This window comes from Castor canadensis, chromosome 12 (genome assembly GCF_047511655.1).
Source record: "Castor canadensis chromosome 12, mCasCan1.hap1v2, whole genome shotgun sequence".
NCBI lineage: Eukaryota > Metazoa > Chordata > Mammalia > Rodentia > Castoridae > Castor > Castor canadensis.
In genome coordinates, this window is record NC_133397.1 from 43,545,115 (window position 1) to 43,572,394 (window position 27,280).

Genomic DNA, 27,280 nt, shown 5'->3' on the forward strand with positions numbered 1-27,280 from the left:
CATTTCCATTTTCACATCAATGTGAATCTTGAGTTTTTTTTAACACTAGTCTCGGAAAAAAGGAAATGGTAGAGTATAGTTTTATAGTGTTCCACTATGGAAGGTGGTGGGAGAAAACTAGAGTATGTCCCTAATTTGCTATTAAGTAATTTTGTCACTTTTAGCAAATAACTTTTCTACCCTTTTCCTATTTTTATCTATAAAATGATGGTGCTTTTATGAGGATAACAAACACTTTCTTGTGGTCAACTATAACATTCTGTTATTCTTGTAAGGACCAGAGAGCCCTGTATTATTTCCCTACCTTAAAGCTACATGAACAAGAGCAATTTGATAATGACATTCTGTAAATACATTAATTTTATCATTTTTGTTTGGGCATGGGAAGGCAGGGGCCAGAAAAAAGCTCAAACACACTTTTGCCATAGAATTAATATACTCAAATGAAACCAAAAGCACAATATTACTATGCACCTAAGACATTATTTAGTCAAATTCTGACTGTGTTTATTGTTAACCTGACATCCCTCACAAAACATAATAGCAAATGATAAATGATGAGTTGTAAGAAAGAGGTACTCTATTTTCTGTATCCAGAGTATCCTCCTATTTATGGACAAGTTATTTAGGGCATTGAGTCACAGATTGGAAGCTTATGCTGTGAAATAATGAAGTGGTCTTTAAGGAATATTTTGTTTTAGTTATGGTAAATTATTTTCCTCTTTGTTCAGAGAATGAGGTCAGAGAAGGGCAGTATTGGAGACTCTGACCTAGTTGTTGTCTAAGCATGCCTTACTCAGGAAAAGTATGGCTATGTGAACTGGGACTGAAGTGGTTGACCATTATTTTCAACCAATGGAATTATTTGCTTCCACATGTAATCTTGCAAAATGAGTAAAAGTTCACACAAAGAAAGAGTTTCCATGCTGTTAAAGGCCTTTAAGGTACCACCTATAACTCTTGGACTCCAAAGAATCCTGTTTGTAAACAGGATTCACAAACGAAGGTGCTCATTTCTCCTCTCAGACAATGGATGGCCTTCTTTATTAGAAAACTCTAGCAAAGACTTTAAAAAGTCACTTGCAAATCACACCTTACTTTTATAATTGCATTTGACCTACAAAAATCATCTTATAGCTAATGACTTAAGAAATGTTTCCAGAACATCATTTATTATATATACTAAGGTGTAGTTATTGAAGGTTACCACTCTCTCGGTATTATTAACCCTCTAGTATGCATTCCCAACAATGCCTTAACCACAAAAGACCCTCACCTTAAGATTTGTTAGTCTTTTTCCTCTTATGCCATATGAACTGTGCAACACATTGCTTTTCCTTATTTTCTACCCATTGGGGAACCAAGATTTAAGATTTGTCTTGTATTTTAATAATTCGATTCCTTAAACATTGTACATTGGCATTTCTCTCTAAATAATTATTTATAAGTGATTTCTGTGAATCACTTTAAATTCTGTTTCAAAGTTTTCAAAGAAAAGCTTCCACATGACCTATAGCTGATTGATCCAACACTTCCATATTTCCGACAGCTCCGTGAGAGGTTAGTTGATCTACTTCAGTCTTCCTAGTTAGTGGCAGTATTAGATGAAAGCCTGGATCCCTGATTTATTTGAGACCTGTTTATCGTGTATCATCTAATTATCTTGCAAAAAAATCATAGAACATTCTTTGATCTCTACACCTTTTCCCATTTCTTCTTATTTATAAACATACAACAATACTGTTCTAAATACATTTTAAATCGATCTTCCTGCTTTGGGTAGTAGAATCAACACAACCTATAGAAAACCTCAATGCTGAACACAGCTTTAAAGGCAGTACTAAAACAAATGTGTTTTTATTCATACCTTCTTAACATTTTTTTTCAAATGTAGATTCTTACGACTTTAAAGAAGCAGCAGCGTGCATAGTAGAAAAAGCTTGAACTTGGGCCAGTCATACTAACATATATTCAAAAGCAGGTTTTGCATTTTCTGTTTACTTGGGTTTAAGAAAATTTGTAAGCTTCTTCAAGTCTCCTTTCCAGCATCTGTAAATATGGGATAGTACTTATCCTACTTTATGAGTTTGTTTTAAGGACTAAAGGAAATAATTGCTTCAATGTGTTAAGTGCCTGGCACTTTGTGTGATTTCAATAACTATTTCCCTGTTTTTATCAGAAAATATGACAAACAACAGTTGATGGGTTCTGCAAACCACCAGAAAACTTACCAATAACAAATGCTTGATTGTTGAAGATATTATACACTTTTAAAAAATGCATATGGAAAAAAATATGCACAGTTTTTAATTAAGCAGGTATGCTGTGTAGTTGAATCTTTTGAAATTAGGCCATCCAAATTACAGCTCTTTTGAACACTTGCCATCTTAACCTGAGGTCTCACAGTATTTTCTTTATTTTGATTAAAACTTTTACAACAAATGTGAAATTAAGTGTTAAAATACACTTACAAATGAAACTGAAATTGGTCAATAAAGGTTTATGTAATCTTGATGCACATCTTGCAAAATAAGATGCACATGATACTAATTTTGGTTCTTTGTGGAAAACTGTGCAAATGTTCTGTGAACTACTTAGACTGGTTTCTGAATGAGTTGGTGGTGGGAGTAGTGTAAAGCAATAGAGAAAAATAAAATGAAGATAGGGAACCTTTGAAGTAATGCAAGCAGAGACCTTGAGAAGATGAAATTCACAGCTGCCTATGGAATGGAAAGATGTATATAACTGGATATAAGCATGGTGAATGAAACCCATACCAGTTCTATGGATTTCTAAGACATTTACACATGGGTGGTATATGGCATAAACACAGTACATCTCTCTGTACCCTTTAGGTAGCTATCTCCCTCTAGTGGTCATATTTGAAAGACACTAACTACAAAAATGAACCATCTTTATCAGGTACCCACCCAGCTTCTTAGACACCAAATACAAGTAATTTTTCTTTTATAGTATTACTTAGTTAATTCAATGATAATCTGCTTTCACAATTAGATTACTTATTGAGCATGAGGATTAAGAATGATGTTTCTACAAAGTCTTCACCTAACCACTAAAAGTTGCATAGATGACAGGTAGAATTCTATATGATTTGCCTTCTAGAAATGATCCACCTACTCTTTCCATTTCACTAATAATAGAATATGTCTGATCACAAGTATCTGAGCTAAGTACTGGCATCAATGTGAAAGTGGATCCCAAAGTTTCCACAGTTCTGATATAAATTCTGAAAAGAAATGTGAGCATCACTTTACACATATAATTGGTTCTATATTTACATGACTGTTCAATTTGTAGGCCATGAAACTGCCTACAACACACAGTAATTGAATTACAGAGAGAATATACAGTACCATAACATCTCAGAAAAATGAAATTTTAAATCTGAATGCCACATATTGTGTCCATTGTTTATCCCATGTAATTACTTTTACCTATTCTGGGATATATGACACCCTTACCTATTAATTTACTTAAAAATTATTTTGTGCCCAACATTGATCTGACTCAGTATGTGAAGGAATAAAAAATGAGGGACACAAACATTTTCTGTAAAAGACCAGATAGTAAACACATTTTTCTTTGTAAGTCATGTGGTTACCATTGCAGTTACTCATCTTTGGCCATGTATTGTGTTAACACTCAGAATATATGTCAACAAATGGGTGTGGCTATTTCAATAAAATTGTTTATTAAAACAGATGGCTAACTGGTGAGATATAATTTTAAGGCCCCTATAGGATACACAGAAATAAAAAGACAATTTAAAATCTCTTTTCCCACAAATTTTTATATTGAGTATCAAAGAAATAATAATAATATAAGACAGTTGAAAGTCAGGGAACCAGAGTTTTAGGTTCATTGTTGCTATTAGCTCAAATGTAACCTTATTGATACTAATTACTCTAAGGTACTGCTTATGGTCTTTCTTTTCTTACCAGTGAAACAACCACAATAAAAACTAAAAACAATTTTATTTAAAAGCTTTAAGTGATATAAATCAGTTGTAAGCTCCCTTCACTTTTAAAATTTAGAATACATTAGTCTCTTTTACTTTTCTTAAAATTTAGAAGCCTTCATCAAGGCTTATTATGTGTATATGTAAATAGGTTTCTCTCTGTATCAGTTTTCCCAGGAATTAACAAGGTTTCTTTGGCAGTTTACATAGCCTCTGGCAGGCGACAGGACCTTGTGGGGGGCTGGATGGAAATAAGCTTTGTCACTGTGACATGGGAAGAGAAAAGAAGCCCTGGAAGTGCTTCATGCCTACCCTTGCTTGACTCCTGAGCCATGACTCTTGGCAGCAGCCTTTCCCACAGGTAAACGACAGGCGGATGTGTTTCTAGGTTGTAATTATGACACCCTTAGCCTGCCATTGGACTTTGCTGTTAGTTTCTACTTTTAAAATAATTACATTAAAATAATCTGACCTCTGCTTACATAAAAAAAAAAATCAAAACACAGTAACTCTTCATTTAATGTTTCTATTTTAACCGTCCTTAGTTTTTTGACATTAATCAGGGAGAGTGAAATCTTTTTGTTTTTATTTCTCCTTTCAGTCAGCTGGAAATTTTGATAGCAAATTAAAATTAGACATGCAAATCACACTTCCAGATTCTTCTTTTGCTACTCCCTTACACTACAAAAGGTATGACAAGCTACATAATTTGCAAGTTCAGTGCAAACTGAAAAACATGGGGCCTTTGCTCAAAATTAAGAACCTCAAGACGGTGACAGCATAGCATTAACCCAAGCACAAGGCCCTTGCAAGCTCAGGGCCTTAGGCGATTGCACAAGTCACATACTGTTGAAGCCAGTCCTCATTAGGACTATATATTTGGTGCTTATTTATTTTGAAACATCCTTGAGTGAGTTTATATATGAGAATGTGCAGGCAAGACTGGAAGCAAACCATTTATTTGCCTATGTAAGAGACACAGATGAGTCACCTTCCCCATATAGCCTGCACTTAATGACACCCCCTCTGGGGTATCTGAGAAAGCTTTCCCCAGTCTGTCATGCTAGTGAGGCCTGGTACTAATCACAAGCTGGTCTTGGTGACATACCAATCACCTAGGAAGCAGAAGCTGAATGACTTTCTGAGCCATGTAACTCCTCCCTTTTATCCTTGTCTTTATTTCTCCTCAAACTTTACTCAATTTAGCAAAGGATCGATCCCTAAGAACTATTCAGAATGTCTCTATAATGAACTACTAATCCTTTTTATACAAGCAGAAAGGTATTTATAGAGACCTAAGAGCAGACACTAAAAGTGTTAGAGATATCCCTTCACAATTAAAAAGAATATTGAATATTTTCTTCCTCCTTTCTAAAATGTGTATATCTTGGTCTGGTGCAGGTGTTCAGGTGGGTTCTAATTTCACAAGTTACAAGCTGTGTGACTTGAGTAAACTATTTGCATTCTCTGTGTCATAGTATCTTTATTTATGAAATAACATAATAATAGAGGTAACTCACAATATAAACAGACTTAATGAATTTTTGATACTATCCAGTGTATGGGAATCGCTCAAACATAGGAATCATGTTATTAACAATTATCCTATCATATTGTCTGTATTATTATCTAATCCCTCAATGAGTTACAATCTCAGGGATAATATGCAGTATCCTCTATCACAGGCCCGTGAGTATAATAACCATTCACTATGTGTTTGCTGGATGCATTTACTTCTCATATTTTAGAGAGAACTTTTATGACAAATGAAATATATCTTGGCATTAAATTTAGCCAAGTAATTAATGAATGATAACTCCATCAACTTCAATACACAGATAACTCTGTCCCTTTGTTTTTATGTTTAGAAACACAGAATCTGGTAAGCCTTATGGTGGAGAACTTGAGTAACTCAGCTGATAACTACTTGGACAGCTTTTTTTATTCATTATTTTCTAAATAAATTTAATAATGCACATGGCCTAGAAGAGCAAAATGATGTAAAGTTGGTAGCCAGGAATTTCTAAGTACAAAGATATTAGTACTTAGATAACGGGTTAGTAATTGGGAGAATTCAAGCCTTAAGGAATCATTATTAAAACAAAGAAACAACAACAACAAGAAAACATACTTTGTCTACAAGAGGATCTATCTTTGGAGAGCTACTGAAAATGCACTCTGGGGGCTTCTTTGCCATTCTCCTAAATCATAATAACTTTATTCTAGTATCCTCAAAATAAATCTCAGCATTTGTAAGATGCCTCACCTCCTGCTCCATTTCTGGCTAAACATCTTAGCTCTAGGAAAATGAATAAACAGTTTAAATCATCTGCTAAAAATCTTTTGACTTCTACAGCTTTGGTATTGATTGTACCCATTTATGACAGACCAGTATAAATAACTCTGATGTGAATATTTTTCAATGTGAAAATATACATTTAAGAAATTTAATTGACCTGTCAAGTACATATTTACAACACAGTAAGAATAAACACAATTTAAATAAACATATTGCTAAAAGAATGTTTTAGAAGTAATTACCCTTAAATCTAATCTAACTCAACTGTCACATTCAGAAAGAATCATAATAAAATAAGCCTACCATAATTAAAGTAAAAAATTTGGACTGTGATTTTATTTTAAGGAAAAAGTTCATTTCCAAGAAATGCTTATCACATAACAGTATAGTTATCAGGTATAAAATTAATAAAGCGTTAATGTGTTTTTAAGTAAGCCTTATAAACTGGAAATATATTCAGTTTGTGTGGGGAAAAAGGTTTATATTAATGTTTATTCAAATATGTCTTATGCAATGACTACATAATGTAAGAGTATCTGAAAAAAAGATAAAAAGTATGTAGGATATTTACAAATGAATATTTGTAATATTTACAAACACATAAGCTGACACTCTATAAACAGCCATTTTTTTATGGTCACAAATGCAAATGTTATTTGGTTAAATGTATCATTTCTTATCTGAATACACTACTGCAATTATCATAGAATTTATTTTAACAGGATCAAGAGGAACGTATGTTTTTGCATAATTCAATGAAATGCATTTTACTTTCTATATATTATTAATGTAAATTGACTATCATGAAGTACAAGACTAAATTCACAAAATTTAGCTCAAATTCAATATTTTGGGTGTATTCTACTACAAAGTTTTCCAAAAGTAAAAACTTTTCTAAAACAATAAAAGTTCCTTCTTTCTTATGCTTTTAATTTTCCCTTGCTTTCATTTCACTAGGAAGATATTATGATGTGTGCAAATCTTTTTTCAGTATTTATTGTAAACTTTATACACCTACTTATTGAAGAAAACAAAGTTTAAAGAATATGACCAGAAATATCATTTCCTTTTTGTTTCTTTCTTCAGTGATTGGCCAAATGAAAACTATGGAAAAATAGTGCTTGACAATTCACTCACCCATCACCCAAAATTAGAATGGTATAAAATTTTTCCAAGCAATGATATGATTTGCTAAATCCTTGTTTTTTTGAATTTTAGTATTGCAATAATAGATAGTGAAAAAACTTTTTAAAAATGGTCATTGACTAATTTATTAAGCTACCTAGTGCTTGAGTTCTTCTAGGATTCCACTTAGCTGTTTATTTTAGTAATTTGAAAACATTAAAACAACTTCTTTGTTTGAAGTTGTCTTTGGAGCAAAATCTTCTGGAATGAATGGCTTAGCTTACTTTCCAGGAAGTGCTCAAAAAAGGTGTGGCATAGCTAGAACAATGACTACCAGCAATTAAATCTTAGTCCAGATTAGTTTGGTTCATCTGAGGAGACAATGAGTGGAGGCTCCTTAAAGCTTGTCCTCCAAGTGCTGGCTCCTGACTGATCTTCCTATGATAAAATTACGTTAGGTTTTCCCTCAGTGGTCTATAGTTGATGATGATAACTTACACCAACACGTCTACAAGCATCTTCTCTGTTATGGCATTTCCTACTTGGTTTATTTCTGAAGATCTTGCTCACAGTTGCTGCCAATCAGTTTTCCTTTCAGAAAACTGATATCTGATGAATCATCAGAGAATTTACTTTGTATAAAAAGTGTTTCTTCCCTATTATATCTTCAACTGGTTCAGTGACATGGAATTGTATTATATCACATTGGCATAAAATGTAAGAGAAGAAACAGATTCAATATGTTGTATATTATGTTCAAATACAGAAAATAAAGTTTATAATATGTTGCTAAACTTAAAGGAGATGATTGTAAAAACTTTAATACAGTGGCATTATATAGGTAAAGAAACATTTATTAAGTACATAATGTGTAAATATGTGTTATAAGGACATTTAATTTGTTAATAAAACTTGTCTATGGAGACTGAAATCATAAACTACTTTTGAATATTTTGTTTCCTCTCACCTAAAAATACTAGGAACCAAATGTTGTATTAAAGGACATTCATGCTGACTACCTTGGTGTTTAAAATTAGTGGGAAATTTAATCCATAAGTAAATTTAAGATGGACAAAAATATCTTAAACAATGGTAGAATTGGTTTCAATTGTATCTTAACAGAGAACCTACTTTTCTCAACTTTTGGTTGTTCTTTCTGTTGCAAAAGTAAAGAAAAATTAAACTCAGAAAGTAAAGAAATTATGACCACCACCAAGAAATTAAAAATGACCACCATCTCACTAGCAGGCACTTTAAAGATTCTGAAAGATGTACTTCGAGAAACACTATGGAAAAGCAATTTTATTATAGTATTTCCTTGCCAATTTCATAATTGATAATTCAAACAACAGTAGATACTGTTTATTTCTCCTTTTTTCAGTGCTGTCATTGGAACTCAGGACGTTGCATAAATTCTCTGTCACTGAGTTCTACCACAAGTCTGATACTGATTATTTCTTATTGCTTATTGGCTGAGCTGATTTTACTTAATTGATTGTGTAGTTTAAAAAGTTGCTCAGTTAACAAAATACTACTTTTGAGTATAAAACTTTTTGGTTGATTGATTGAACTGAATTTTCAGAAAAATAGAAATCATTATGGGATTTATTGAAGTAGTTCAGAAATCTCATAATCCATCATGTCACATTCAGAATTCATCTGTGGTTATTATCAAGGTATTTTTTATTGCTTTTACTGTAATCCTTATCATGGTCTAACTCCATATTGGTCTCCTATTTCAATACTATTGAATGAATATGTCTACATTCTAAGAAAAGTTTTGCATAATTTCATTCAATAATTTCTTTTTCATTTTTTACAAAGAACCTTAATCATTCATGAAAAAGCTAAAAAAGCAATTTTAAGTCATGCCTCTGTAGATACACTAGTTCCATGCATGCTTTTCAACTTTCATGTGCATAAGCTACCCCCTTGTCATCCACTGAAATGTAAAGAATTTCAGAATTCTTCAGATTCTGTAGTAGTACATGGTTATTTATATTGGAAGTTTCATTATTTCAGTTAGTTGATTTCCTCATGTACCTGACAATTTGTGAGTGAGTTTCACTGACTTCTTACATTATTTATATGCAAAAGTTAAAGGAGCTTATCAATTCTTTCCATAAGTCACACATTTTTAAAGCAATTTTAACTATGATATGTATAGGAATCATTGATTCCAATAGCAGTATGCATGAACTATTTCAAGTTTTTATTTAAGTCTAAGGTCTTCTGAGAAGTGGTGATGAGAAGGTAAAGAATTCTTACAGTTGCAGGAAAACGTCAAGTAATAAGAAACAATCAATATTGAGAGCAATAAAATAATAGTAATTTCAATACTTTCAGCATTTCTTACTTTACCTTTGAGAAAATTATTTTCACAATGAATTTCTTAGCCATCTTCTTCTTTGCTACCATTGGTAACAAGTTAGAGAAATGCATGAGTTTGAAGTACACTGAGCATTTTAATCTACAAGTTCTTTAATATCCCATGCATTCTCCCCCAATCCCCACCAACTTCTGGATTTAAAGAGCCTTGCCTGTTTGACATGTGTGTTAGTGATGTGTAGAAGAGAATATAATTCTCAAAGGTATTTTATGTCCATAGCAGAAACCATTTTAACTTTGTAGCTTAGAGAAAAATAGCATTTGTAGAAGGACTGCTACTCTGACATCACCTTTGAGGAGAGTGTACCATGTGGCCCCTGCTCGGCTTATAGCTGATTGATTCAACAATGGGTATCTTCAACCAAAGTTAAAGTCTGGTTGCTCAGGATCCGATTTGAAGACTCTGCCCAATGGGACAAAGCTAAGTAAGGACTCCACTAGATTCTTCTAAGAAAGTTTGAATAGACAACATAAACAGAATAAATAAAATAAATAATCAATGAAAGAGCAAAAGCAATGAACATACACAACACAGGCAGTGAATAGAAACCACAAGTTGGAGACACCACGAGTAAACAGAAGACATGAAAAAGTAGGAGCTATAATCAAAGAAAGTCAATAGAAAGGAGAGAAGTAGTAGAGACACCAGAAGAAAAGGGAGGATAATTAAGTGACCATAATGGCAAAATATTGAGAAGTGAGTCTTAAATGACAGCAGATGAAGGTGGGGGGTGGCAAAATTTCCTGGCCATTAAAATAACAAGTATGCTGAATGATCTTATACTTCTTGAAATTCATTCTAATATCCCCAAGACCTGTCTGTGTTAGGCATCTAAATAATAATACAATAAAAAAACTTTTAAGAAAATCATCCATCAAAATTCTTCAAAATTGTTCATGTTCTGTACCTTAAACCATGCTATCTTGATGAATAGTATGCATGCGCCTATAAATGGAAGCCAAACCAGAACTGTTACATTTACCTTGTCTTTCCAGAAAAGTAGACAATGTCATCACATTAAGTGATGTATCTACCTCAATAGGTAGCAGATTCATGCTTCCTGTTTAGTAATTATATGGGAACCTGAAATCCATGATCATGGCTATTTGTTTTCACATTTCCTATAGGTAAGTAATTGAAAAGGTATAAACTATTAATGACTTTCATTTGAATAAAATTGGGAATGCTAAAATTGTAACAGGGAAAGAGAAAGAGTGATTTGGCAGAGAGTTTGGGTCACTGTTGAACATTAATGCTATTTAGTAACATTAATAGATGTTTATTTAAATATAGGCTCTTGAGTACTTTGTTAGTACTATTTTTGGTCTAGTAGAAGTTATCTCCCTATGGAATTGAATCATTATAAGCACAAAAGAAAAAGACTAAATGCTATAAATACAGAAAAGTATTATTGTTTCCTTTAAAGTTAATGAAACTAATCAAACATCTTTCAACAAGATAGGCTAAATGTAAAAAAAAAAATCCTAACAGCAAATAGTCTGATTCAAATTTTTACTCTTGATTTTTCTGAATCTATAACAATGTGTTAAAGTGCCACCTCCTCACAGAAAGAAGGGTCCTGGGGAGAAAAGAAAGTTGTACAAAGAACAGAAAAGAAACAAAGTAATGGAAAATGTAGTGAGTGTTTAGAACTCAGTTCTTACTAACCACACAAAAACATCTCACCAACATGCTATGGTTTCTTACATTTGGCAAGATTTGGTTATGTAAAAGAAAACTCCTCTCTCTCAGAAGCCAATAAAGGAATGTAAAGTTCAAAATGCTTCTTCTGAAACTTTCTAGATTTGTCAGAAAATTTCTACCTAAGTCATTATTATCCAGTATTCATCAATAAAAGAGAATTTTATGAATTCAGTCAACACTAACATGGAATTATGCATCACTCTGAGCCTTGCCTTTTGCAGTAACAATAAGAAAATACTTTAATGAACAAATTAATAACTAAGCCTGGTTTCAAGATCAATTCCTCATACAGTGCTTCTTAAAAAAAGAATTAAGAGGAAAGGAACCTCAAGTATGTTACCCTTTGTCCTGTTCTCATTGAGACTGTTATGACCACATTCTATACTAATGTGAATTGCCCACATATTTTGGTTTCAACAAGTTGTTATTGTGTGTATGTTAAAAGTGTGCTTTAAGAACAGATCTATATCCAAAATTGTCAATGTATATTTAAATGCTTAGCTTAATATTTTTATAAAGCACAGCACAGCATATTCCTACATTTGTGTATAATCTTATTGATCAGATGTTTAAAATTATTTCAAATGTTTCATTAAAACATTTTATCAAAGAGTAATCTTTTAGAATCCCTCAGCTTTTTTTGCCTATATGCAGTGAGTAAAGAATCATCAAAATAGACCAAAAATCATCTGCTTTTCAAGTTCCCACCATACTGGTTGCCCTATCTATGTATCCAGTTAATATGCAAGAAAAACCCATATTCTTCCTTATAATTCTCATAAATTTAAACATGTGGATATTCAAATGGACTTCCTTCAAACTTCATTTTAATTTTTTAATTTTTCTAACGATTCCTTGTCATATTTGATTCTCTTTGGTTATTTTAGCTATTTATTTTCTGTCAGAATCCTATTTTATATCCAATTGCTCTTAAAGTTTTGCTAAAAATAATTTATAAAACTGTCTTTTACTTTCCTTTCCTTCATATATACATTTAGCTAACAATAACAAAACTCTTATTTTCTGTATTTATCTTTTCATCATCTTTTATTCTTTAAGCAGTTTGTAACCTAGTCAGGTGGATACACCAGTCATTGACAGGCAATGACTGATAGGTCCACAAGTCAAGTGATCATTTTACAGGGTCAGAAGCAGAAGATTCTTCTCTACAGTTTTCTGCTCTTCAGGTACTATGCAGCTGAAGATTTGTTTCACATTAACATCTGTTAACACCCAGAAATTTCCTCCTATCTTTTTGAGTAGCCAAACAGCAGCCTTATCAAAGCAATCTAATATGGCTTAAGTGCCACTAGTTGGCATTTTGTGTTCTTTTATTGCTTTCAATTTTTATCTACATAGAAAAATTGTTGATAACTAATATCCAGTTGATCTTTTCATTCTGGTAATAAAATGATAATACAAAGATCTTATTGTCTACCCCAGACATCCATCAAAGTACATTTTCTAATAACATACTGCTCCGAGTTTTTCTTATCTCTCTCCAAGTCAAAAGTGATGTTAAGTACTTTCCCTTGGATTCCCTTTTGTCTCTAATACTTGGGCACTGAACTGGGAAAGGAATTTGAACTTGAACTTTTAACATTTTGTCCACATGACTACCATCTGAAATTTTGTTGTTTATGCATCTTAAATCACTTTCTGTGAGAAGCCAAATGAGTTGGAATTTCTGCTTCCTAAAGTAATTGTTTTAATCCCAGAGAGTTTTTATTCATGTAAGACAACAAGAGGAAAGAGAATAGGAGAGAGCAACATCAGAAATGGAAAAAGAAGCAGAGTGAACTTGGTAGGAAAAAGAAAGGGCAGCTGGGCAAGAGAAGAGGTCAATGTGCAAAGCCTAAAGAAAGTCAAATGATACAAACAAGAAAGGCAGCCCCAGAGATCATGAATTTATTAAAACCCATTGTTACATAGAAGTGTCCTCCTATTCTTCTGTAGTCAAGAAGGTCATTCTACAATTAGATGACTAGTTTGAAAAAAAAAATGTATAGAGAAACAATAACAAACAGAACACAAAAGCCTCCCTGTGTCAACTACATGACCAAAGCAATTACTCATATGGCCACCTATAATTAGAAGAACAAGTTTAGCCTTCAAATTTCCAATGTGTTTAAACTTTCAAAGATTATAGAACTAACAATTTTAAGATTATTAGAAGAAAGACAAATATTGGGACTATTTAGTGAAGTAATATACCACTTCACAGACCAAATTTTCAGAAAAAAAACATAGAGAAAGGCACAGAAAGATTTGAGTGCATTGGTTGGAATTACTGGGTATTGGATTTGAAATTGAAACTCAGAGAGTTACTATGACATTCGGCTATGTGTTTTGCCAAACAAAAGTAATATACAATAAGACCAGTCTCCTAAATAGAGCCTAGTAATGTATCTGAGAAAAGTTCACAAGGAATAGAAAATCCCTTTCTCATTTTTCTGTTGTTTCAAAGGACTTGTTCAATTACTTAATATATTGGCACCAAGTAAGAGACTGCCAAGCACTCACCTTTTCATGAAAATGATTCATGTGTTAAAAAGTACTTAATTTAGTTCAACTTGTCTTCTTTTGATAATAGTTTGCAAATATTTAATTTGTACAGTATAGATTTTTATGATAAATTTTTGTCAAATGGTCAATTTTTAAGTAATTCAAATAATTGTCCTTCTTTATGTTAAAAGAATGTGATTTTATAATCCTTTCACTTCTACCTTTATTAAAATATCCTTAACTTTAGTAAAAATAACTAAAAGATGATGGTTCTTTTAAGAAACTGCAATATGAAATTACTGAATCACCACAACCTGTTATTCTTAATATAGAAGGAGATGTTGAGCACAGGGTAATCTGACTGTTCCTTTATTCTCATCCAGAACAGGACAGTAGAGAGCCATAGATAATATGTTCACCTTTGAGGCCATGAATTTACAAAAACTGATCTAAATCTAATTCCAAGTTGCAAATTACAAACACATTTTAACAATGATATATACTAAGGTATATCAGTGAACTGAGATTGGTCTGAGATTGTATGTAGACATATCCCCTTTGTGATCTGAAAGATCAAAACATTAATTTTGACACTGCCATGCCCACTAACCATAGAGATGGCTCTTTAAAAAAATACTATATCCACTCGTGAAAGTAAGCTTTTGACTTTTAAATGAAAAGAGGCTCTCTTCTTTCATTTAAAGATACTTGACAGCTTTTTCTTTAAGGGGAATAAATGATGGTAGCAAGAAATCTGACAGACAGTCCTCAGAGTTCAAATCTGTCATATCTCAGAGGAACCTTAACTAAGTGCTGTGCCCTAACCTGTCCATGGAAGATTCCATACTGCATCTAAACTAGTGACATGGGAACAGTGGAGAAACAGATCTGACATCTCTTATACTCCTACAGGTTTGAATACACAGTCTCATCTTCTCTCCTCACCCATTAATTCTTCAACAGCAAAATTTGGAAAATATGATACTATATGTATTTTCTTTTCCATATAAAGTACAGATGCTGTAAACCTAGGAGAGGGAGCATGTGGAAGGAGAACATGACTATAGAAACTGCTAAGGAATTTTAAGTAAATGCAGAGAAATTTGTCTTAAATTTAATAATTTAAAATTTAATATTAGTTCTCAACATAAGATAATCTTTATGTTATCCTTCATGTATTTCTTGTGGCAGTTTTCTTAAAATACATCAATTGAAGTACTTCACAATAATCTTACAATACTGTTGATACTAAGGATATGGTATAATTTTTAGACACAAAGGTGTTCTGTAGCTGTGATTTAATACATGTACATTAATCTTTCCAGTTTCTGACAAGCCTATGGCACACTGAGGATCCATATAATAAATCACTCTTTCATTAAACTGAATTAGATGGAGATACAGATATTTCTAATTTATTTCACTCCAGGTGGAAATTTCTGTTCATTTAATAACTGTGAGTTAGGTTCACTTATTTGATATGCAAATTCTTAACTTTCCTCAATGTTGAGTCTTCTTTATAAAATTTGAGTTTCCTACAATATCTGCATATTATTCTCCAAATAAAACAAAGTCAAAAGGAAATGAAAACATTACCTCGTCATTGAATGTTCTTTCCAGTGACTGCTGTCAAATTGCAGTCCTGTCCAAGGTATGCACTGAAAGCTCACAATTATTCATTTAATTCAAGTATTAAAATGTAACACATACGCTTCAAAGGGGAAATTTTTCACTAACCAGCAAAAACCTGTGGCTTCAAAGTTAATGTTCTATGGAATATCCAGACGTGTGGGGAGGAGTATTATCTTTAACACCAAAGTTTCATATTAGTCAGATGAGGACTGAAGTCTAACATAGGTCATTTTACTATTCTATGTTTATTATATACTTTTTAAAATATGTGTTCAAGTAGTTGATGTAGCTAGAACAAAGAATTGCATTTGATTTAGTTGGTTTTCCAACTGTTAGAGCTTATTGAATTATACTATAAATTTAAAAGTCAGTGTTTTATTGTATTGAATATATAAGGTACAGGTCTATAAAGAGATATTTTTTCCCACAAATATTTTGCAGAATTCAAGAAGTCTCAAGCACAAATCCGACTTTGGGAGAGAGTATTTTGTGAGCTGCACTTTGCCTTTCGGACCCAGAGTGGAAAGCAAGCTGGATCCTGGTATTAGACTTGCAAAATGTGTCTGCCTTTTCAACAAAGTGTAGCAGAGAGCAGAACGGAGATGAGGTGATGCATACTTTACAAATTCCATTTGTGCGGGAGCTTTGAGAGGTTACATTTTAGGAACTATTTTGTTTGAAATGACTTTTTAATGCTTGACATGTTAGTTCTAGTTTGTCATTAAAATTTTTAATATCATGATCAAGTTAGCATCTAATGGCTGTGATTGGACAAACTCACCTTTATGCTACTTTAAAAATATTACCATATGTGAATACAAGCATTAGTTGTATGAATACAAATATGAGCATTTGAAATCATATGTATTTTATTAGAAAAGTTGCCTTGCTTTTGCAATTTTATGACCAATCACCATTTTGTTTCTGAGACTGGCTTATTGCCATTTGGAAATACAGCAAAACATTTGGGAAATAAACTCCATCCACTCACATTCAGCTTTCTTCCAAGGACAGAGAACAAAGTTTTGCTATGACAATTAGAGATTAGAAGTTTATTAGAACCATTTTATTAAATAGCTAATGACTTTGTGACCATTGGAGGAGCTTTCATTATGTGGTCAGCAAAACCTGGAAAAGAAAAATCTAAACATTGATATAAAGAAATAAGATAAATTTAATCTTCAGATAATGCTATAACCAAAAATAAAATCACAGTCCTTATATCCTTTCTGATCTCTAGTCCAAACAAAACTCAGTCCATGCATCTTTCATGACTTATCATTTGGCATGCATACCACAGAATTGAAGGGTCTTGGTTATATTTGCAGATACATAATTAGGATGTAAAAATTCATCATGTAAGTATCTTAATGATCGAGGATGAGCTCATTAGACCAATTGTTTTCTAGAAACATATAACTTGGAAAGAACTTTGGCTATGTTTAGAAGGATTTACTAGTAACTCTCAAAGTGAGAGAAGTTAATTATTTGTTTTCTATAGTTGAATGAAAAGAAAAACAGAAGGAACTAAGACCCACTGTATTTTCTCCTAATTTATTATGAAAGGAACTATGGGAGTTCAAAATCTGGAAAAATACAAATGGATCATCCAAAGGTCTATATACCTGTTTGTACCTTCTGTTACAAAATACTTGCCACCTCTTTTCCCACATAGAAATAAGAACTGTAGTGGGAAACCTCCTTCAGTTATGCAAATTTCAAAATGAATTTTTACAACCCAGATGATGGACTGGTATACTTCAAAAGTGAGATCATGAGTTTTATAAATACATTTTCTCTTGCTCTTTCTCCTTTGACTAGTTTACATCATAATGGAGGAATAACATTTTAAAAATTTTGAATAGGCACTTACTGGAATTACAGTTAATCCTGATACAATCTAGATGGGGAAGAATAGATGAAAAATGAAAATTTATCCTTCAAGGTAATAGCTGCAGACATCCAATAAAATCACAGTCCACCCTTCCGGGGACAGACACATGCAAATATGGCCACTCCATATCATTATTCTTTATATACTTCTAGAACCCAGATTATTGTTATAAAACTGTGCCACTGGAACAACAATAGAATGTTTTTAAAATGGCCAATTCAAACAAAGCTACATGGTGACAAATCTAAGTGAAATAAAGAGTAGTTAACTGTCAAAGATGCTTAACTTAGACTGGCCGCAACTTTCTCCCCATCTGTGAAAGAACATATCATTGTTTTCAGAAAAATTAAAAAGTGCTCCGTCACAATGGGGTACAGTGCAAGCTCAGCTAGGCTCAGACATCTTGGACCTCCAAAATCTAATATCCCACAAAGGCTAACAAAATCTTTCAGAATTGCAGTGGTCAAATGGAGAACAGGTTAAAATTATTTTCACTTTTCCCTAATGCTTCATATTTAAATTTTTTTATTTGTCTGGGCACAAAGAGGCTGCAGCCAGATGCTGGCAGGATTCTATATCTTGAAATAATTGGAGGAGAAAACAAACAACTGGATGTACTCTTTAAAAACTACAGTGATTAATGAGTAGCCATTCTTCAGAGTACACAAGTCTATGCCTCTCTCAGGAGCTACCAGTGTTATTTCTATGCAATAACTGTCATGGTTGACACTACTATCGATTTTCCCTTTTGTATACTTGCTTCACATGAAAGCAGATACTAAAAGAGCAGTATATCTGTTGTGGATAACACAGACTATGATTGCAGTGGTTATTTTTAAAGAACTACCTGGGATGTTTTGTGTCTATTTTATATATAGATATGTACTTGTTGGCTTTCATTTTAGTATTTAATGCCTTTGGGGAACATGAAAAATATAAACCTAGATTCTGTTTCCATATAGCTGAGTTTGTCATGTGTCGTCAACCGCATCAGAAAAGTGGTTGCAAACAGCCAAGGACCAGCACCTACAAAACTCTTTCTACAGAATGCTTTGCTGTTGAAAAATTCCCATGAATTTCACTTGGACTAGCAGCCTCTAACTGGAATTTGGGCAATTTGATTGCCTTGTAGTAACCTATCATTGTCACTAGAGGGAACTCTAACAGAATAGTAAGTAACAGTATTTTTTTAAAAAAACAAAACTTTATTATGTAACTTAATTGCCTAGTGTTAGCTGAATATAATTACATGCAATAAGCTACCAATGGTTTAATTTTATATTTTGAGCTAGCGTTCTGCCCAGCACAATTTGAAAACATAGGTGGGGTTGCCACAAATCTTTATTTATGTCAACATGTTTTCTAGTCTTTATATATATATATATATATATATATATATACATCTACATAGTTTCAAATTTTATTTTTCTTCCTCTATTTATTCACTGCTGTGTGTGCTTACCACTTTCATGACCTTACAGTAAAACCTCATTCATTTTTACTCCTCTTATTTGGAGTTAATGATAATATTGAACTTATTGGGCAGAATATTAAATACTCACTTGGTATGTATAGAAACCTCCCAAGGAAAATTAAAACAAAAACAATCAAGATAAATAAAAATGATTTTAAATGCCAAGTTCAGGTAGGAAACGGATTTCAAATAGCTTACTATGAGTTCATGGCACAATTCATATGAAATAATGTGTAAATTAGGGATCATTCTTATATATCCATTAAAATCAGTCTATGAAGCCCTTCTTGACAAGAGTTTTCCAACTATTAATTTGTTTTTGAATGTAATTGAAAAAAACTGCTTAAATTTTTGAAATCTACAATTCAAGCTTCTTCTTAATTCGTCCTGCATTTCCCCCATAGTTCATTCAGATTGGTGAGGTTTTACTGCAGTGACTCTTTTTTAAAGCTGCACTGAAGCAGGAAAGCATTATCTTTCTGTAGAAGAGCCTGTGTCCTCAGTGTTCTCATGGCTGTTTGCTGAGGGCCGCAGACTTTGGGCATTGAAGGGTTGTGGATTGTTGTTTGATAGCAAAATATCACCACACAGTACTTCAAAACTGAAAGGATGGAAGACCACAAAGGTGACTATTCAAAGAGAAGCCCATGCAAGAGAGTAGGAACAATTACCGATCTAGTTAACAAGCAGAAATTTGATACTTTGTATGTATATGATCTAAATAAAAGTAGGTATTTTTATGCAGAGCTCTCATACATAACCAAGCAGACATATAGTAAATATAACAGCAGGATATTCATTCGAGGCATCTTTAAGCCTCATATAATTTATATTTTCAATTCACCTCACTGATAGATACGGCTTCCCTTTTAAGAACCTTCAGTGGTAGGAGTCACAAAACAGTAAGCTATGTTAAACATAACACAAAGAAAAAGATGCTACCCCAAAACCTAAATTAATTTAAATAATGGAAATAAGACCATTAAGCATTTTAACTTTCCATGGCAAACAGGCTACTTGAAAAATGCTTGCAGGCAAAACTGAACAGAAAGTGAAGAGTGTTAGTTCAATGGTGGAAGGCAAGTTGTTACCTAGATTGACCGTCAGTTTCACGCGCCCTGCATCCAGCTCCAGCCGGAGGGTGTCTGCAGAATCTCTAGATGTGGTTGCCATTAAAATGCCATATGCGCGCTGGGATCGGAACCGTAAGGATACATCCTCAGCCTCAGTGTGCATCACCACTGGGAGTTGAATTTTCATAAACATACTCCCATCATAACTCAAAACCGTTGCCTCTATGGATGGAAAACACAGTATGTTCTTTGTCAGTGCCGTGCATTTGTACTTTGAAAAGGGCAATCTACTAACAGATTCTAGACAGGACAGACGCCTACAGAATCAGATCATCTACTTCAGAAATGAAATTTTTATATTATTTTTGTTAACATATTATGAGATGTACAAAGTGTGAAGTTTTATTGTGATATTTCCAGACATGCATTCAATATACTTCAAATGACATCCCCTCTATTACTCTTTCTTATCCCCTCTCCTCTAACACTACCTTTTTAATTTTCTTGTAATTTTTTAAATGGGTTTCATTATGACCTTTTTGCACATGCATGCAGAGTATTCAGTCATATTCATATTCTCCCATGTTTGCTTTCCTTTTACCTTCTTCCCACCTCCTGCTACTCTCCCTCTCCTACAACAGTCCTACTTAAATATTTATGTCTTTTTTTCAGAAATAAGGTTTTTTTTTTTTTTTTAGTGGAAAGAGAAGTCACAGTAAAAAGAACTTCCTTTATGAAGTGTGTGCTAAAAGCCAGGAACAACAATGGCAGTAACCCATATCTCTTTCCACCTACAGCATTAAGCACATGGGGATATGAGAGTTCTCTATGCACCTTCCTTCTCAAGAGCAGAGATCCTGTTCTTTTTGTATAGCTATAGTGGGAACCTGGTTGGAAACACCAACAACTATGTAATGCTTGTTTATGGACAGTGAGGCCACTGAGTAGCTCTGTAAAACTGGTCAACCTTGCTTTGCCTTGGCTCTGATTTTTTTATTTTAGATTGCACCAGCATCCAGTCTTTTTTTTTTTATTATTCATATGTGCATACAATGCTTGGGTCATTTCTCCCCCATCCCTCCACCCCCTCCCTTACCACCCACCCTGCCTCCTCCCTCTCTCCCCCCAATACCCAGCAGAAACTATTTTGCCCTTATCTCTAATTTTGTTGAAGAGAGAGTATAAGCAATAATAGGAAGGAACAAGGGTTTTTGCTAGTTGAGATAAGGATTGGGCACTGACTCTTCATCTGCAAAATGAGAAGGAAGATCTCTAAGCCCTGGCCTGCCTGAAAAATCGTTGGTTCTAAGAGAAGCTACTACCAACACTTTTTCAGTCTCCACCCTAAAAAAAAAAAAAAGAATAGAAATAATAATATAATTATTATAACAATTTTAATATAATTTCTAATAATAATAAAAATGATGGCATAAATATAAAATTAAGGCAACACTTTACCAAGGATAGTGTTTAAGAAAAGAACAGAAAAATTGACAGTGTATTAACAAACAGCAATTGATGCTTCCTCAGAACCATGATGTTTAACAAGGTATATTTTTTTAAAAAAGCACAAACAATAACTTTAAGGTTTCTTTACATTACAGATAAGGAGTAATTTAAAACACTATCTATAAGCACAATCCTGGCATCCTGAAAATATTAAATGATCATTAAAATGTCAATAACTATGTATCTTGGTTATAGTGAATAAGATTGAGGTAGGTACCTAGGAGCTTGTGCGGGTGTGTGTTACTAAAATAAGGTAGATTATGCTAATAAGGAAGTGCCCAGTACCATGTTAAACACATAAAGAAGTGAATTGTAAAAATTGATGACAAATTGCTTTGAGAAATTGTCAGCACCCTCAGTGTTAAACACCATATGGTAGTGGAACATTGCAAACTAGGTGTGAGTCATTTTGCTTTCTTATTGGTTCTGGTACAGCTACTTGGAATTAAAATAAACCAGGAAGTTCTCATTATTTTGGCTATTTACACAGTATAGCAATTAATTTTACTCGTACAACTGTGCTCATTATTAAGAGTATGTTCTGGAGTTGTGTGCAAAAGCAGGTTTATCTTTCAGAAATTCAAGGTCAAGTACTGTTCTGAAGAGGCTTTAATCATTATTTGTTGTCATTATGGGACTGAATCTGCATCCAGAATCTATACTATATGCATTCCAAGTCTCCCTCCTTCACTGACTTTTCTTTTCCGTCTCTTTTTTTATTTTAATTTTATCATTTTTACATTTACTTACATGTTTATACATTATTTGAGCCACCTCCACCCACCCCCTTCCCCCAAACACATACAACACTTCTGGGCACATCTATCTATTGATCTAAGAGATCTCCATTGATTCACAGACTACTTGCTCTAATGCTTGCTAACAGTGCTGACTTCTGTACCCATTGTCTATTTGGAAAAATGTTAGACACCTCACTATACTTTAACACACTCTCCCCCACAACAATAACAACAACAAAAAAACTCACAACATGCTTCTTCACTCCTCTCCATCTGAGTAAATAGTATAACCCCACTGCTCAGACCAAAACCTTCTGGATTTCTCTCTTACTTTCTCAGCCACATCCAATCCATTTGCAAATCTACAAATCTTATAGGCTCCAATTCTAATCCCTTTTCTCAGTTGACTGTTTCTTACCTTTAGGGCTAAGTATCTCGGACTCTGCTCCCATCTCTCACCTAGACCTACACTACAACAAATGTGTTGTCTCTACATCTATTCTTTCTTCTACACACCTCAACCAAGTTAAACACTTCTTACAGACCTAAATCCTACTACATCACTCTACTACTTGAACCACAACACTACCTAGGAATTTTCTATTGCAATTAGAATAAAATCTGTCCTCATTTTTTTAGACAGACTTAAGAAAGGTGTTTATTTATCAAAATAGGGGCCCCACAGGCAGGCATTGACTTAGTCAGTGAGAAAATAAAATATGATCTTCTTTAAATATAGTGAATCTATATCATGTCAGAGATTTTTCCAATTTATAAGAAGTTTCTCCAATGGGAGCAATGTTGAAAGGACAGGAGTCATCTTATATTCTTCCATGAAAAGCAGCTTAATTTGAAAACTGTGCATGGGTGGGGGAGTGCATCCTTTTAGAAATACAGATGGTTGAAAGTCATCAATATAGTGTGAAATACAATCCAGAGTAGAGAAATAATATCATTGGCCTTTATCACTATCCAAAAAGCTGCAGGAATGAAATGACATAGTGAAGTAATAAAACTTGAGAGCCCCTGAGTACCATTTTAAACAATTCTCAATGTGAAAACAACCTGTTGACAAATGACAATTGAAAATCCTAAATAATTCCTCATAACTAGAGTTAACATTTAATTAGACAACAAATGGAAAATGCACACGGCTGTAGTCCAGAGTAGCCAAATAAATGCTAGGTAACATTCTGACATTTGCAGGTATGCTACTTGGCAGTGTACTTTAACATTTGTAAAATTATTTTATCACTTCGAACATAAAAAGAGTCCTTTAAGAGGCTAATTTCAGTATAATACTTCCCAGTGAGGGAGAAAAACAGTTTCAACTTTGTCTTCTGTATCTCCTTCTCCCTTGTCATTAAGTTTGATAAATTTGCTTTTCGGTATTATTTCTTGTTGAAGTCTAAAGTGTACACCTGTGCTCAGCTTTGCCGAAAGGCAGTCACATATTGTGATCAATGATGAAAATCAGACAGAAAGCCAAATTATATTGCTCTGACATCTGTCCCTCCATCTGTTAGAGTTTTAACAAACTAGTATAAAGTAGACCTCTGATTGCACCAATGCTCCTATTTGACATATTACTGAAAATAATATCTAGATGATCAAGTCTACAAAAAACTTTTATTGAAAATATAGCAGGAGGAAAAGTACTAAATTTAATTTATATCCATTGAAAATTATTTCTGTATTATTCTTTCTTGCAAGATCTATGCTCAGAGAACAAAGTATTTTTCTTTCTGCCTGTTAGCAAATATGTTCTGTTTCCTGGTAAACTCCTTTGCTTCCTAAAATGCAAGATGGAAATTCCTTATCATTGCAACATCATCCTCCATGCTGCAGTGTCCAAGGGTTTCAGCATGGTTTCTAATTACTGTGAATAATCATCTCCATAAATTATCAATTGTTCCTCTCTGACAATGAAACAGGAAGTCTCTAAGTGCTGTTTTATTTTTTTTCATTTTATTTCAAGAGTTGTCAATCAACTCTTATGAGATCAACAGCCCTATCTGATCAGAGTGTACCTGGAGAAGAAACACAGTCAGAGCCCTTTCGTTTGATTGGAAACTCAAGAGGTTCAGGCATGATCTTGCATTTGTTGAAAGAGGGCATAACTGGGAACTGGATGGAAGCCAAATTCTCTGGTATTGAGTATGACAACCATCCCACATCTCCCTTGCTCTTAGGAGGTACCACAATGTGAGTTAAGAAAATTAATTCTAAAAAGCAAATACTTCTCACAATATGCTGGTGTGGTCCAGAAACAAGAACCACACAAAAATGACCATTTTATCCTCAACAAACAACCAACCAGGAGACAAAGAAATCTGCAGAAAGTTCTAGTCACCAGTGAGATAAAAATGTATGCTAAATCCCAGTGATGAAATTTGCTATTAAATTCTCATTTGCAAATCTGCATATGCTTGCCAGCTCTCCTTCTAATTATTGCAATATATAAATACTTCCTTTCCCCCATTCTGGCTCAGAAAGCTCTAAAATTTCTATTTTTATTTTTGCCATATGTAGTAGCAGAATATTGCCACAGGGTGGTACAACATGCATATTTAACTGAAGGCTTTTGTGATTCCTGTGACAGTTGCTTCACACACATTCCAGCTTCACTTAACCAGGAGGCAACAGGGTAACTGGCAGCTTTCAGAGTGATTAAAATTAAAACAAAACTTTAAATCATGCAGGTCTGCTAATCTCATAGTATGCCTAATTTGTGAGCTTTGTTACTTTTTCTTTTCTTTTGGTAATTTCCCCCAAACCAAACTAAAAACAAATTAGGAAGTAAAATGCAAAGAAGAAATAAAGAATGTTGCAAACTACACAGAAATAGCTAAGCTGAAATGAAAATTCACAGGAATCACAATTAAGTATATCATAAAGACAGTGACTATATCTACGTGATAAAGTACTTACCAATCTGTTGATATTGCTCAGAATAGTAATAGCATTTTGGTAGGTGATTTAAAGTATTGTTACATTATTAATTTATTAACTATTATAATTATTAATTTTAATAATAGAACTAATAAGCTGATGTGCTTCCTTATTAAGATAAATAATCAAAACCATTTCAGTTTTGGGTTTTCCAAAATACCTTCCTTTTCCTTTTGAAACTTTAGGTTACATGAATTGAAGTATTTCAGGAATGAAGAAAAACAAATAACTACATGTGTATGGCTTTATAAAAGATGTCAGGTACTGTTTAGGCTAAATATCTAAGAGTGGAATGTCATTTGTACTATGAGAGGACAACGGAACAACTCATCAATATTTTTTCACATTGATTTTCAGTTCCATTATAGAAAATAAGTGACAGTGGACATAGTGACTAAAGCATTTATCTGGACACAGGGTCGATGGCAGGACACGCTTGGAACTATTTGTTCTGTGGTTTCTTCTGCTATCCTGTTTTGCAGATGAGCAGGTACCCTTCAGACTCCCTTTAACCCTTGTCCCACCACTTCTAAGAGTAGAAAAAAAGTAACTCTGTCTCCTGCTAGAGGAGAGGGAGGCAGATATCCAAAAGTTACAACTGTGCCTTAAAATCAAATAAATAAAGGACTCTTATATGATTGGTGAAATGAGGATACTCTTCTGAAAGTGCTGGTGTAACTCAGAGGATTTAAAGTCAGTGTACTTTTCAGAGATGATATCGCTTCTTGAGTAAGCTGATGATGTGAAATGCTCAGGCTAACTTAAGTCTCATCCAGTAGTGTCAGGGAAGCGGCAATTTATAGCTTAGTTTGCCTTAAATGCTATTCCTTGGCATTTATTTGCACTGGAGACCTTACATATGTCTAGTTCATGCCTTTTTTAATTGTCTAATGTTCTGAAGTTAAAATCTAGGCAACAGAGGCAGCAGTCATCATCCATTATGCATCTTAGGCTTGTGCCCTAGAAGTTTCTAAAGTCCCATATTTTTATCCTTGCAATATACTTAAAGACCTGTGTCTTTCCAGATTTGTGCCTTTTGAAAATCATTAAAGGCCTATCAGTAATCCATGTGAAGTCTGGGGGTTTAGCCTGCAGAGCTGACTTCACTAGAGTTTATGTTAAATTTCAGTGGTCAGTTCAGGTTCAAGGTCAACATTTAATATACTTTTCTTCTGGGGGAGGTAGCTGCTAGGTTTTTGAAATCCTACCTCTCTCACAGGACCTGCCAAGATAGCCTGTTCCGGAGCAGTCACAGACATATCTGTTCCACCCATCTCTGCACATGCCATTATTTTTGCAAGGATTGCTAAGGCACGGTTTTGCTGTCTCCCTGGAGCAGGAGGGCTTCACTCCGGCAGTACTTTGAACTTCAGCCATTTGCCGGATGTCTTTGCTCTGGCCATCAATGAACAGATCCCGGATGCAGCCCACGTAGCCATAGTTGAGCAGAGCAGTCCACACCTCAGTAGGGAAGACAAGGCCAGCTTTATTTTCTGGCAAGCCCCCAAGGTACAATTCATCATCCAGGTCCAGAATCTCACTCTCGCCAGGAGCCGTGTAGGGTGTGCGCAGGGTGTTGACAGAAATGGTACCTGTTACAAGACAAGAGAATACAGAGGTCTTTACAAAGCAGAACACCATCTAATTGTCACCTCTTCTCTTTCAGCTGCTGACAGTGAACTCCTGAGGGCAGACATTTTATATTATTCCTTCTATTCCCAGTGTCTGGTACTTTCAGGCAGAATTAAGACAATTACAAAATTAAGTAACTTTAGAAATAAAACAGACTGTACCTAAAATGGTCCCATGTGACTCTGATGAAAACCAAAGTGTACAGGCAAACGGTAGTATGTGTCAAATCTCTAACAGCTCACCTTTAAATAAACACACACATAAAGTAAATAAATTGTAATTCTTTGGAATAGTCTGACTCCCCATGGTTAGTGCTTGTTATCAAAGCTAATATGAATCTGCAAACCAAGGAAAACTTGTGTGTCCCCTGTCT

General features: G+C 33.8%; 1 protein-coding gene across 44 annotated transcripts in view; it reads right to left on the reverse strand.

Annotated features, from left to right (window-relative positions):
• The window catches only part of Nrxn1 (neurexin 1), a 1,065,367-nt gene that overhangs the window by 553,476 nt on the left and 484,611 nt on the right, over positions 1-27,280 (reverse strand). For 34 of the 44 annotated variants that reach the window (XM_074049660.1, XM_074049659.1, XM_074049661.1 and 31 more), the window contains 3 exons: positions 26,484-26,867; positions 20,093-20,296; positions 17,507-17,533 (listed from right to left, as the gene is read on the reverse strand). In XM_074049660.1, coding sequence (XP_073905761.1) covers positions 17,507-17,533; positions 20,093-20,296; positions 26,484-26,867 — 615 coding nt within the window. The remainder of the gene's footprint in view (positions 1-17,506; positions 17,534-20,092; positions 20,297-26,483; positions 26,868-27,280) is intronic. The other 10 variants (XM_074049666.1, XM_074049679.1, XM_074049686.1 and 7 more) reach the window with 1 other exon arrangement.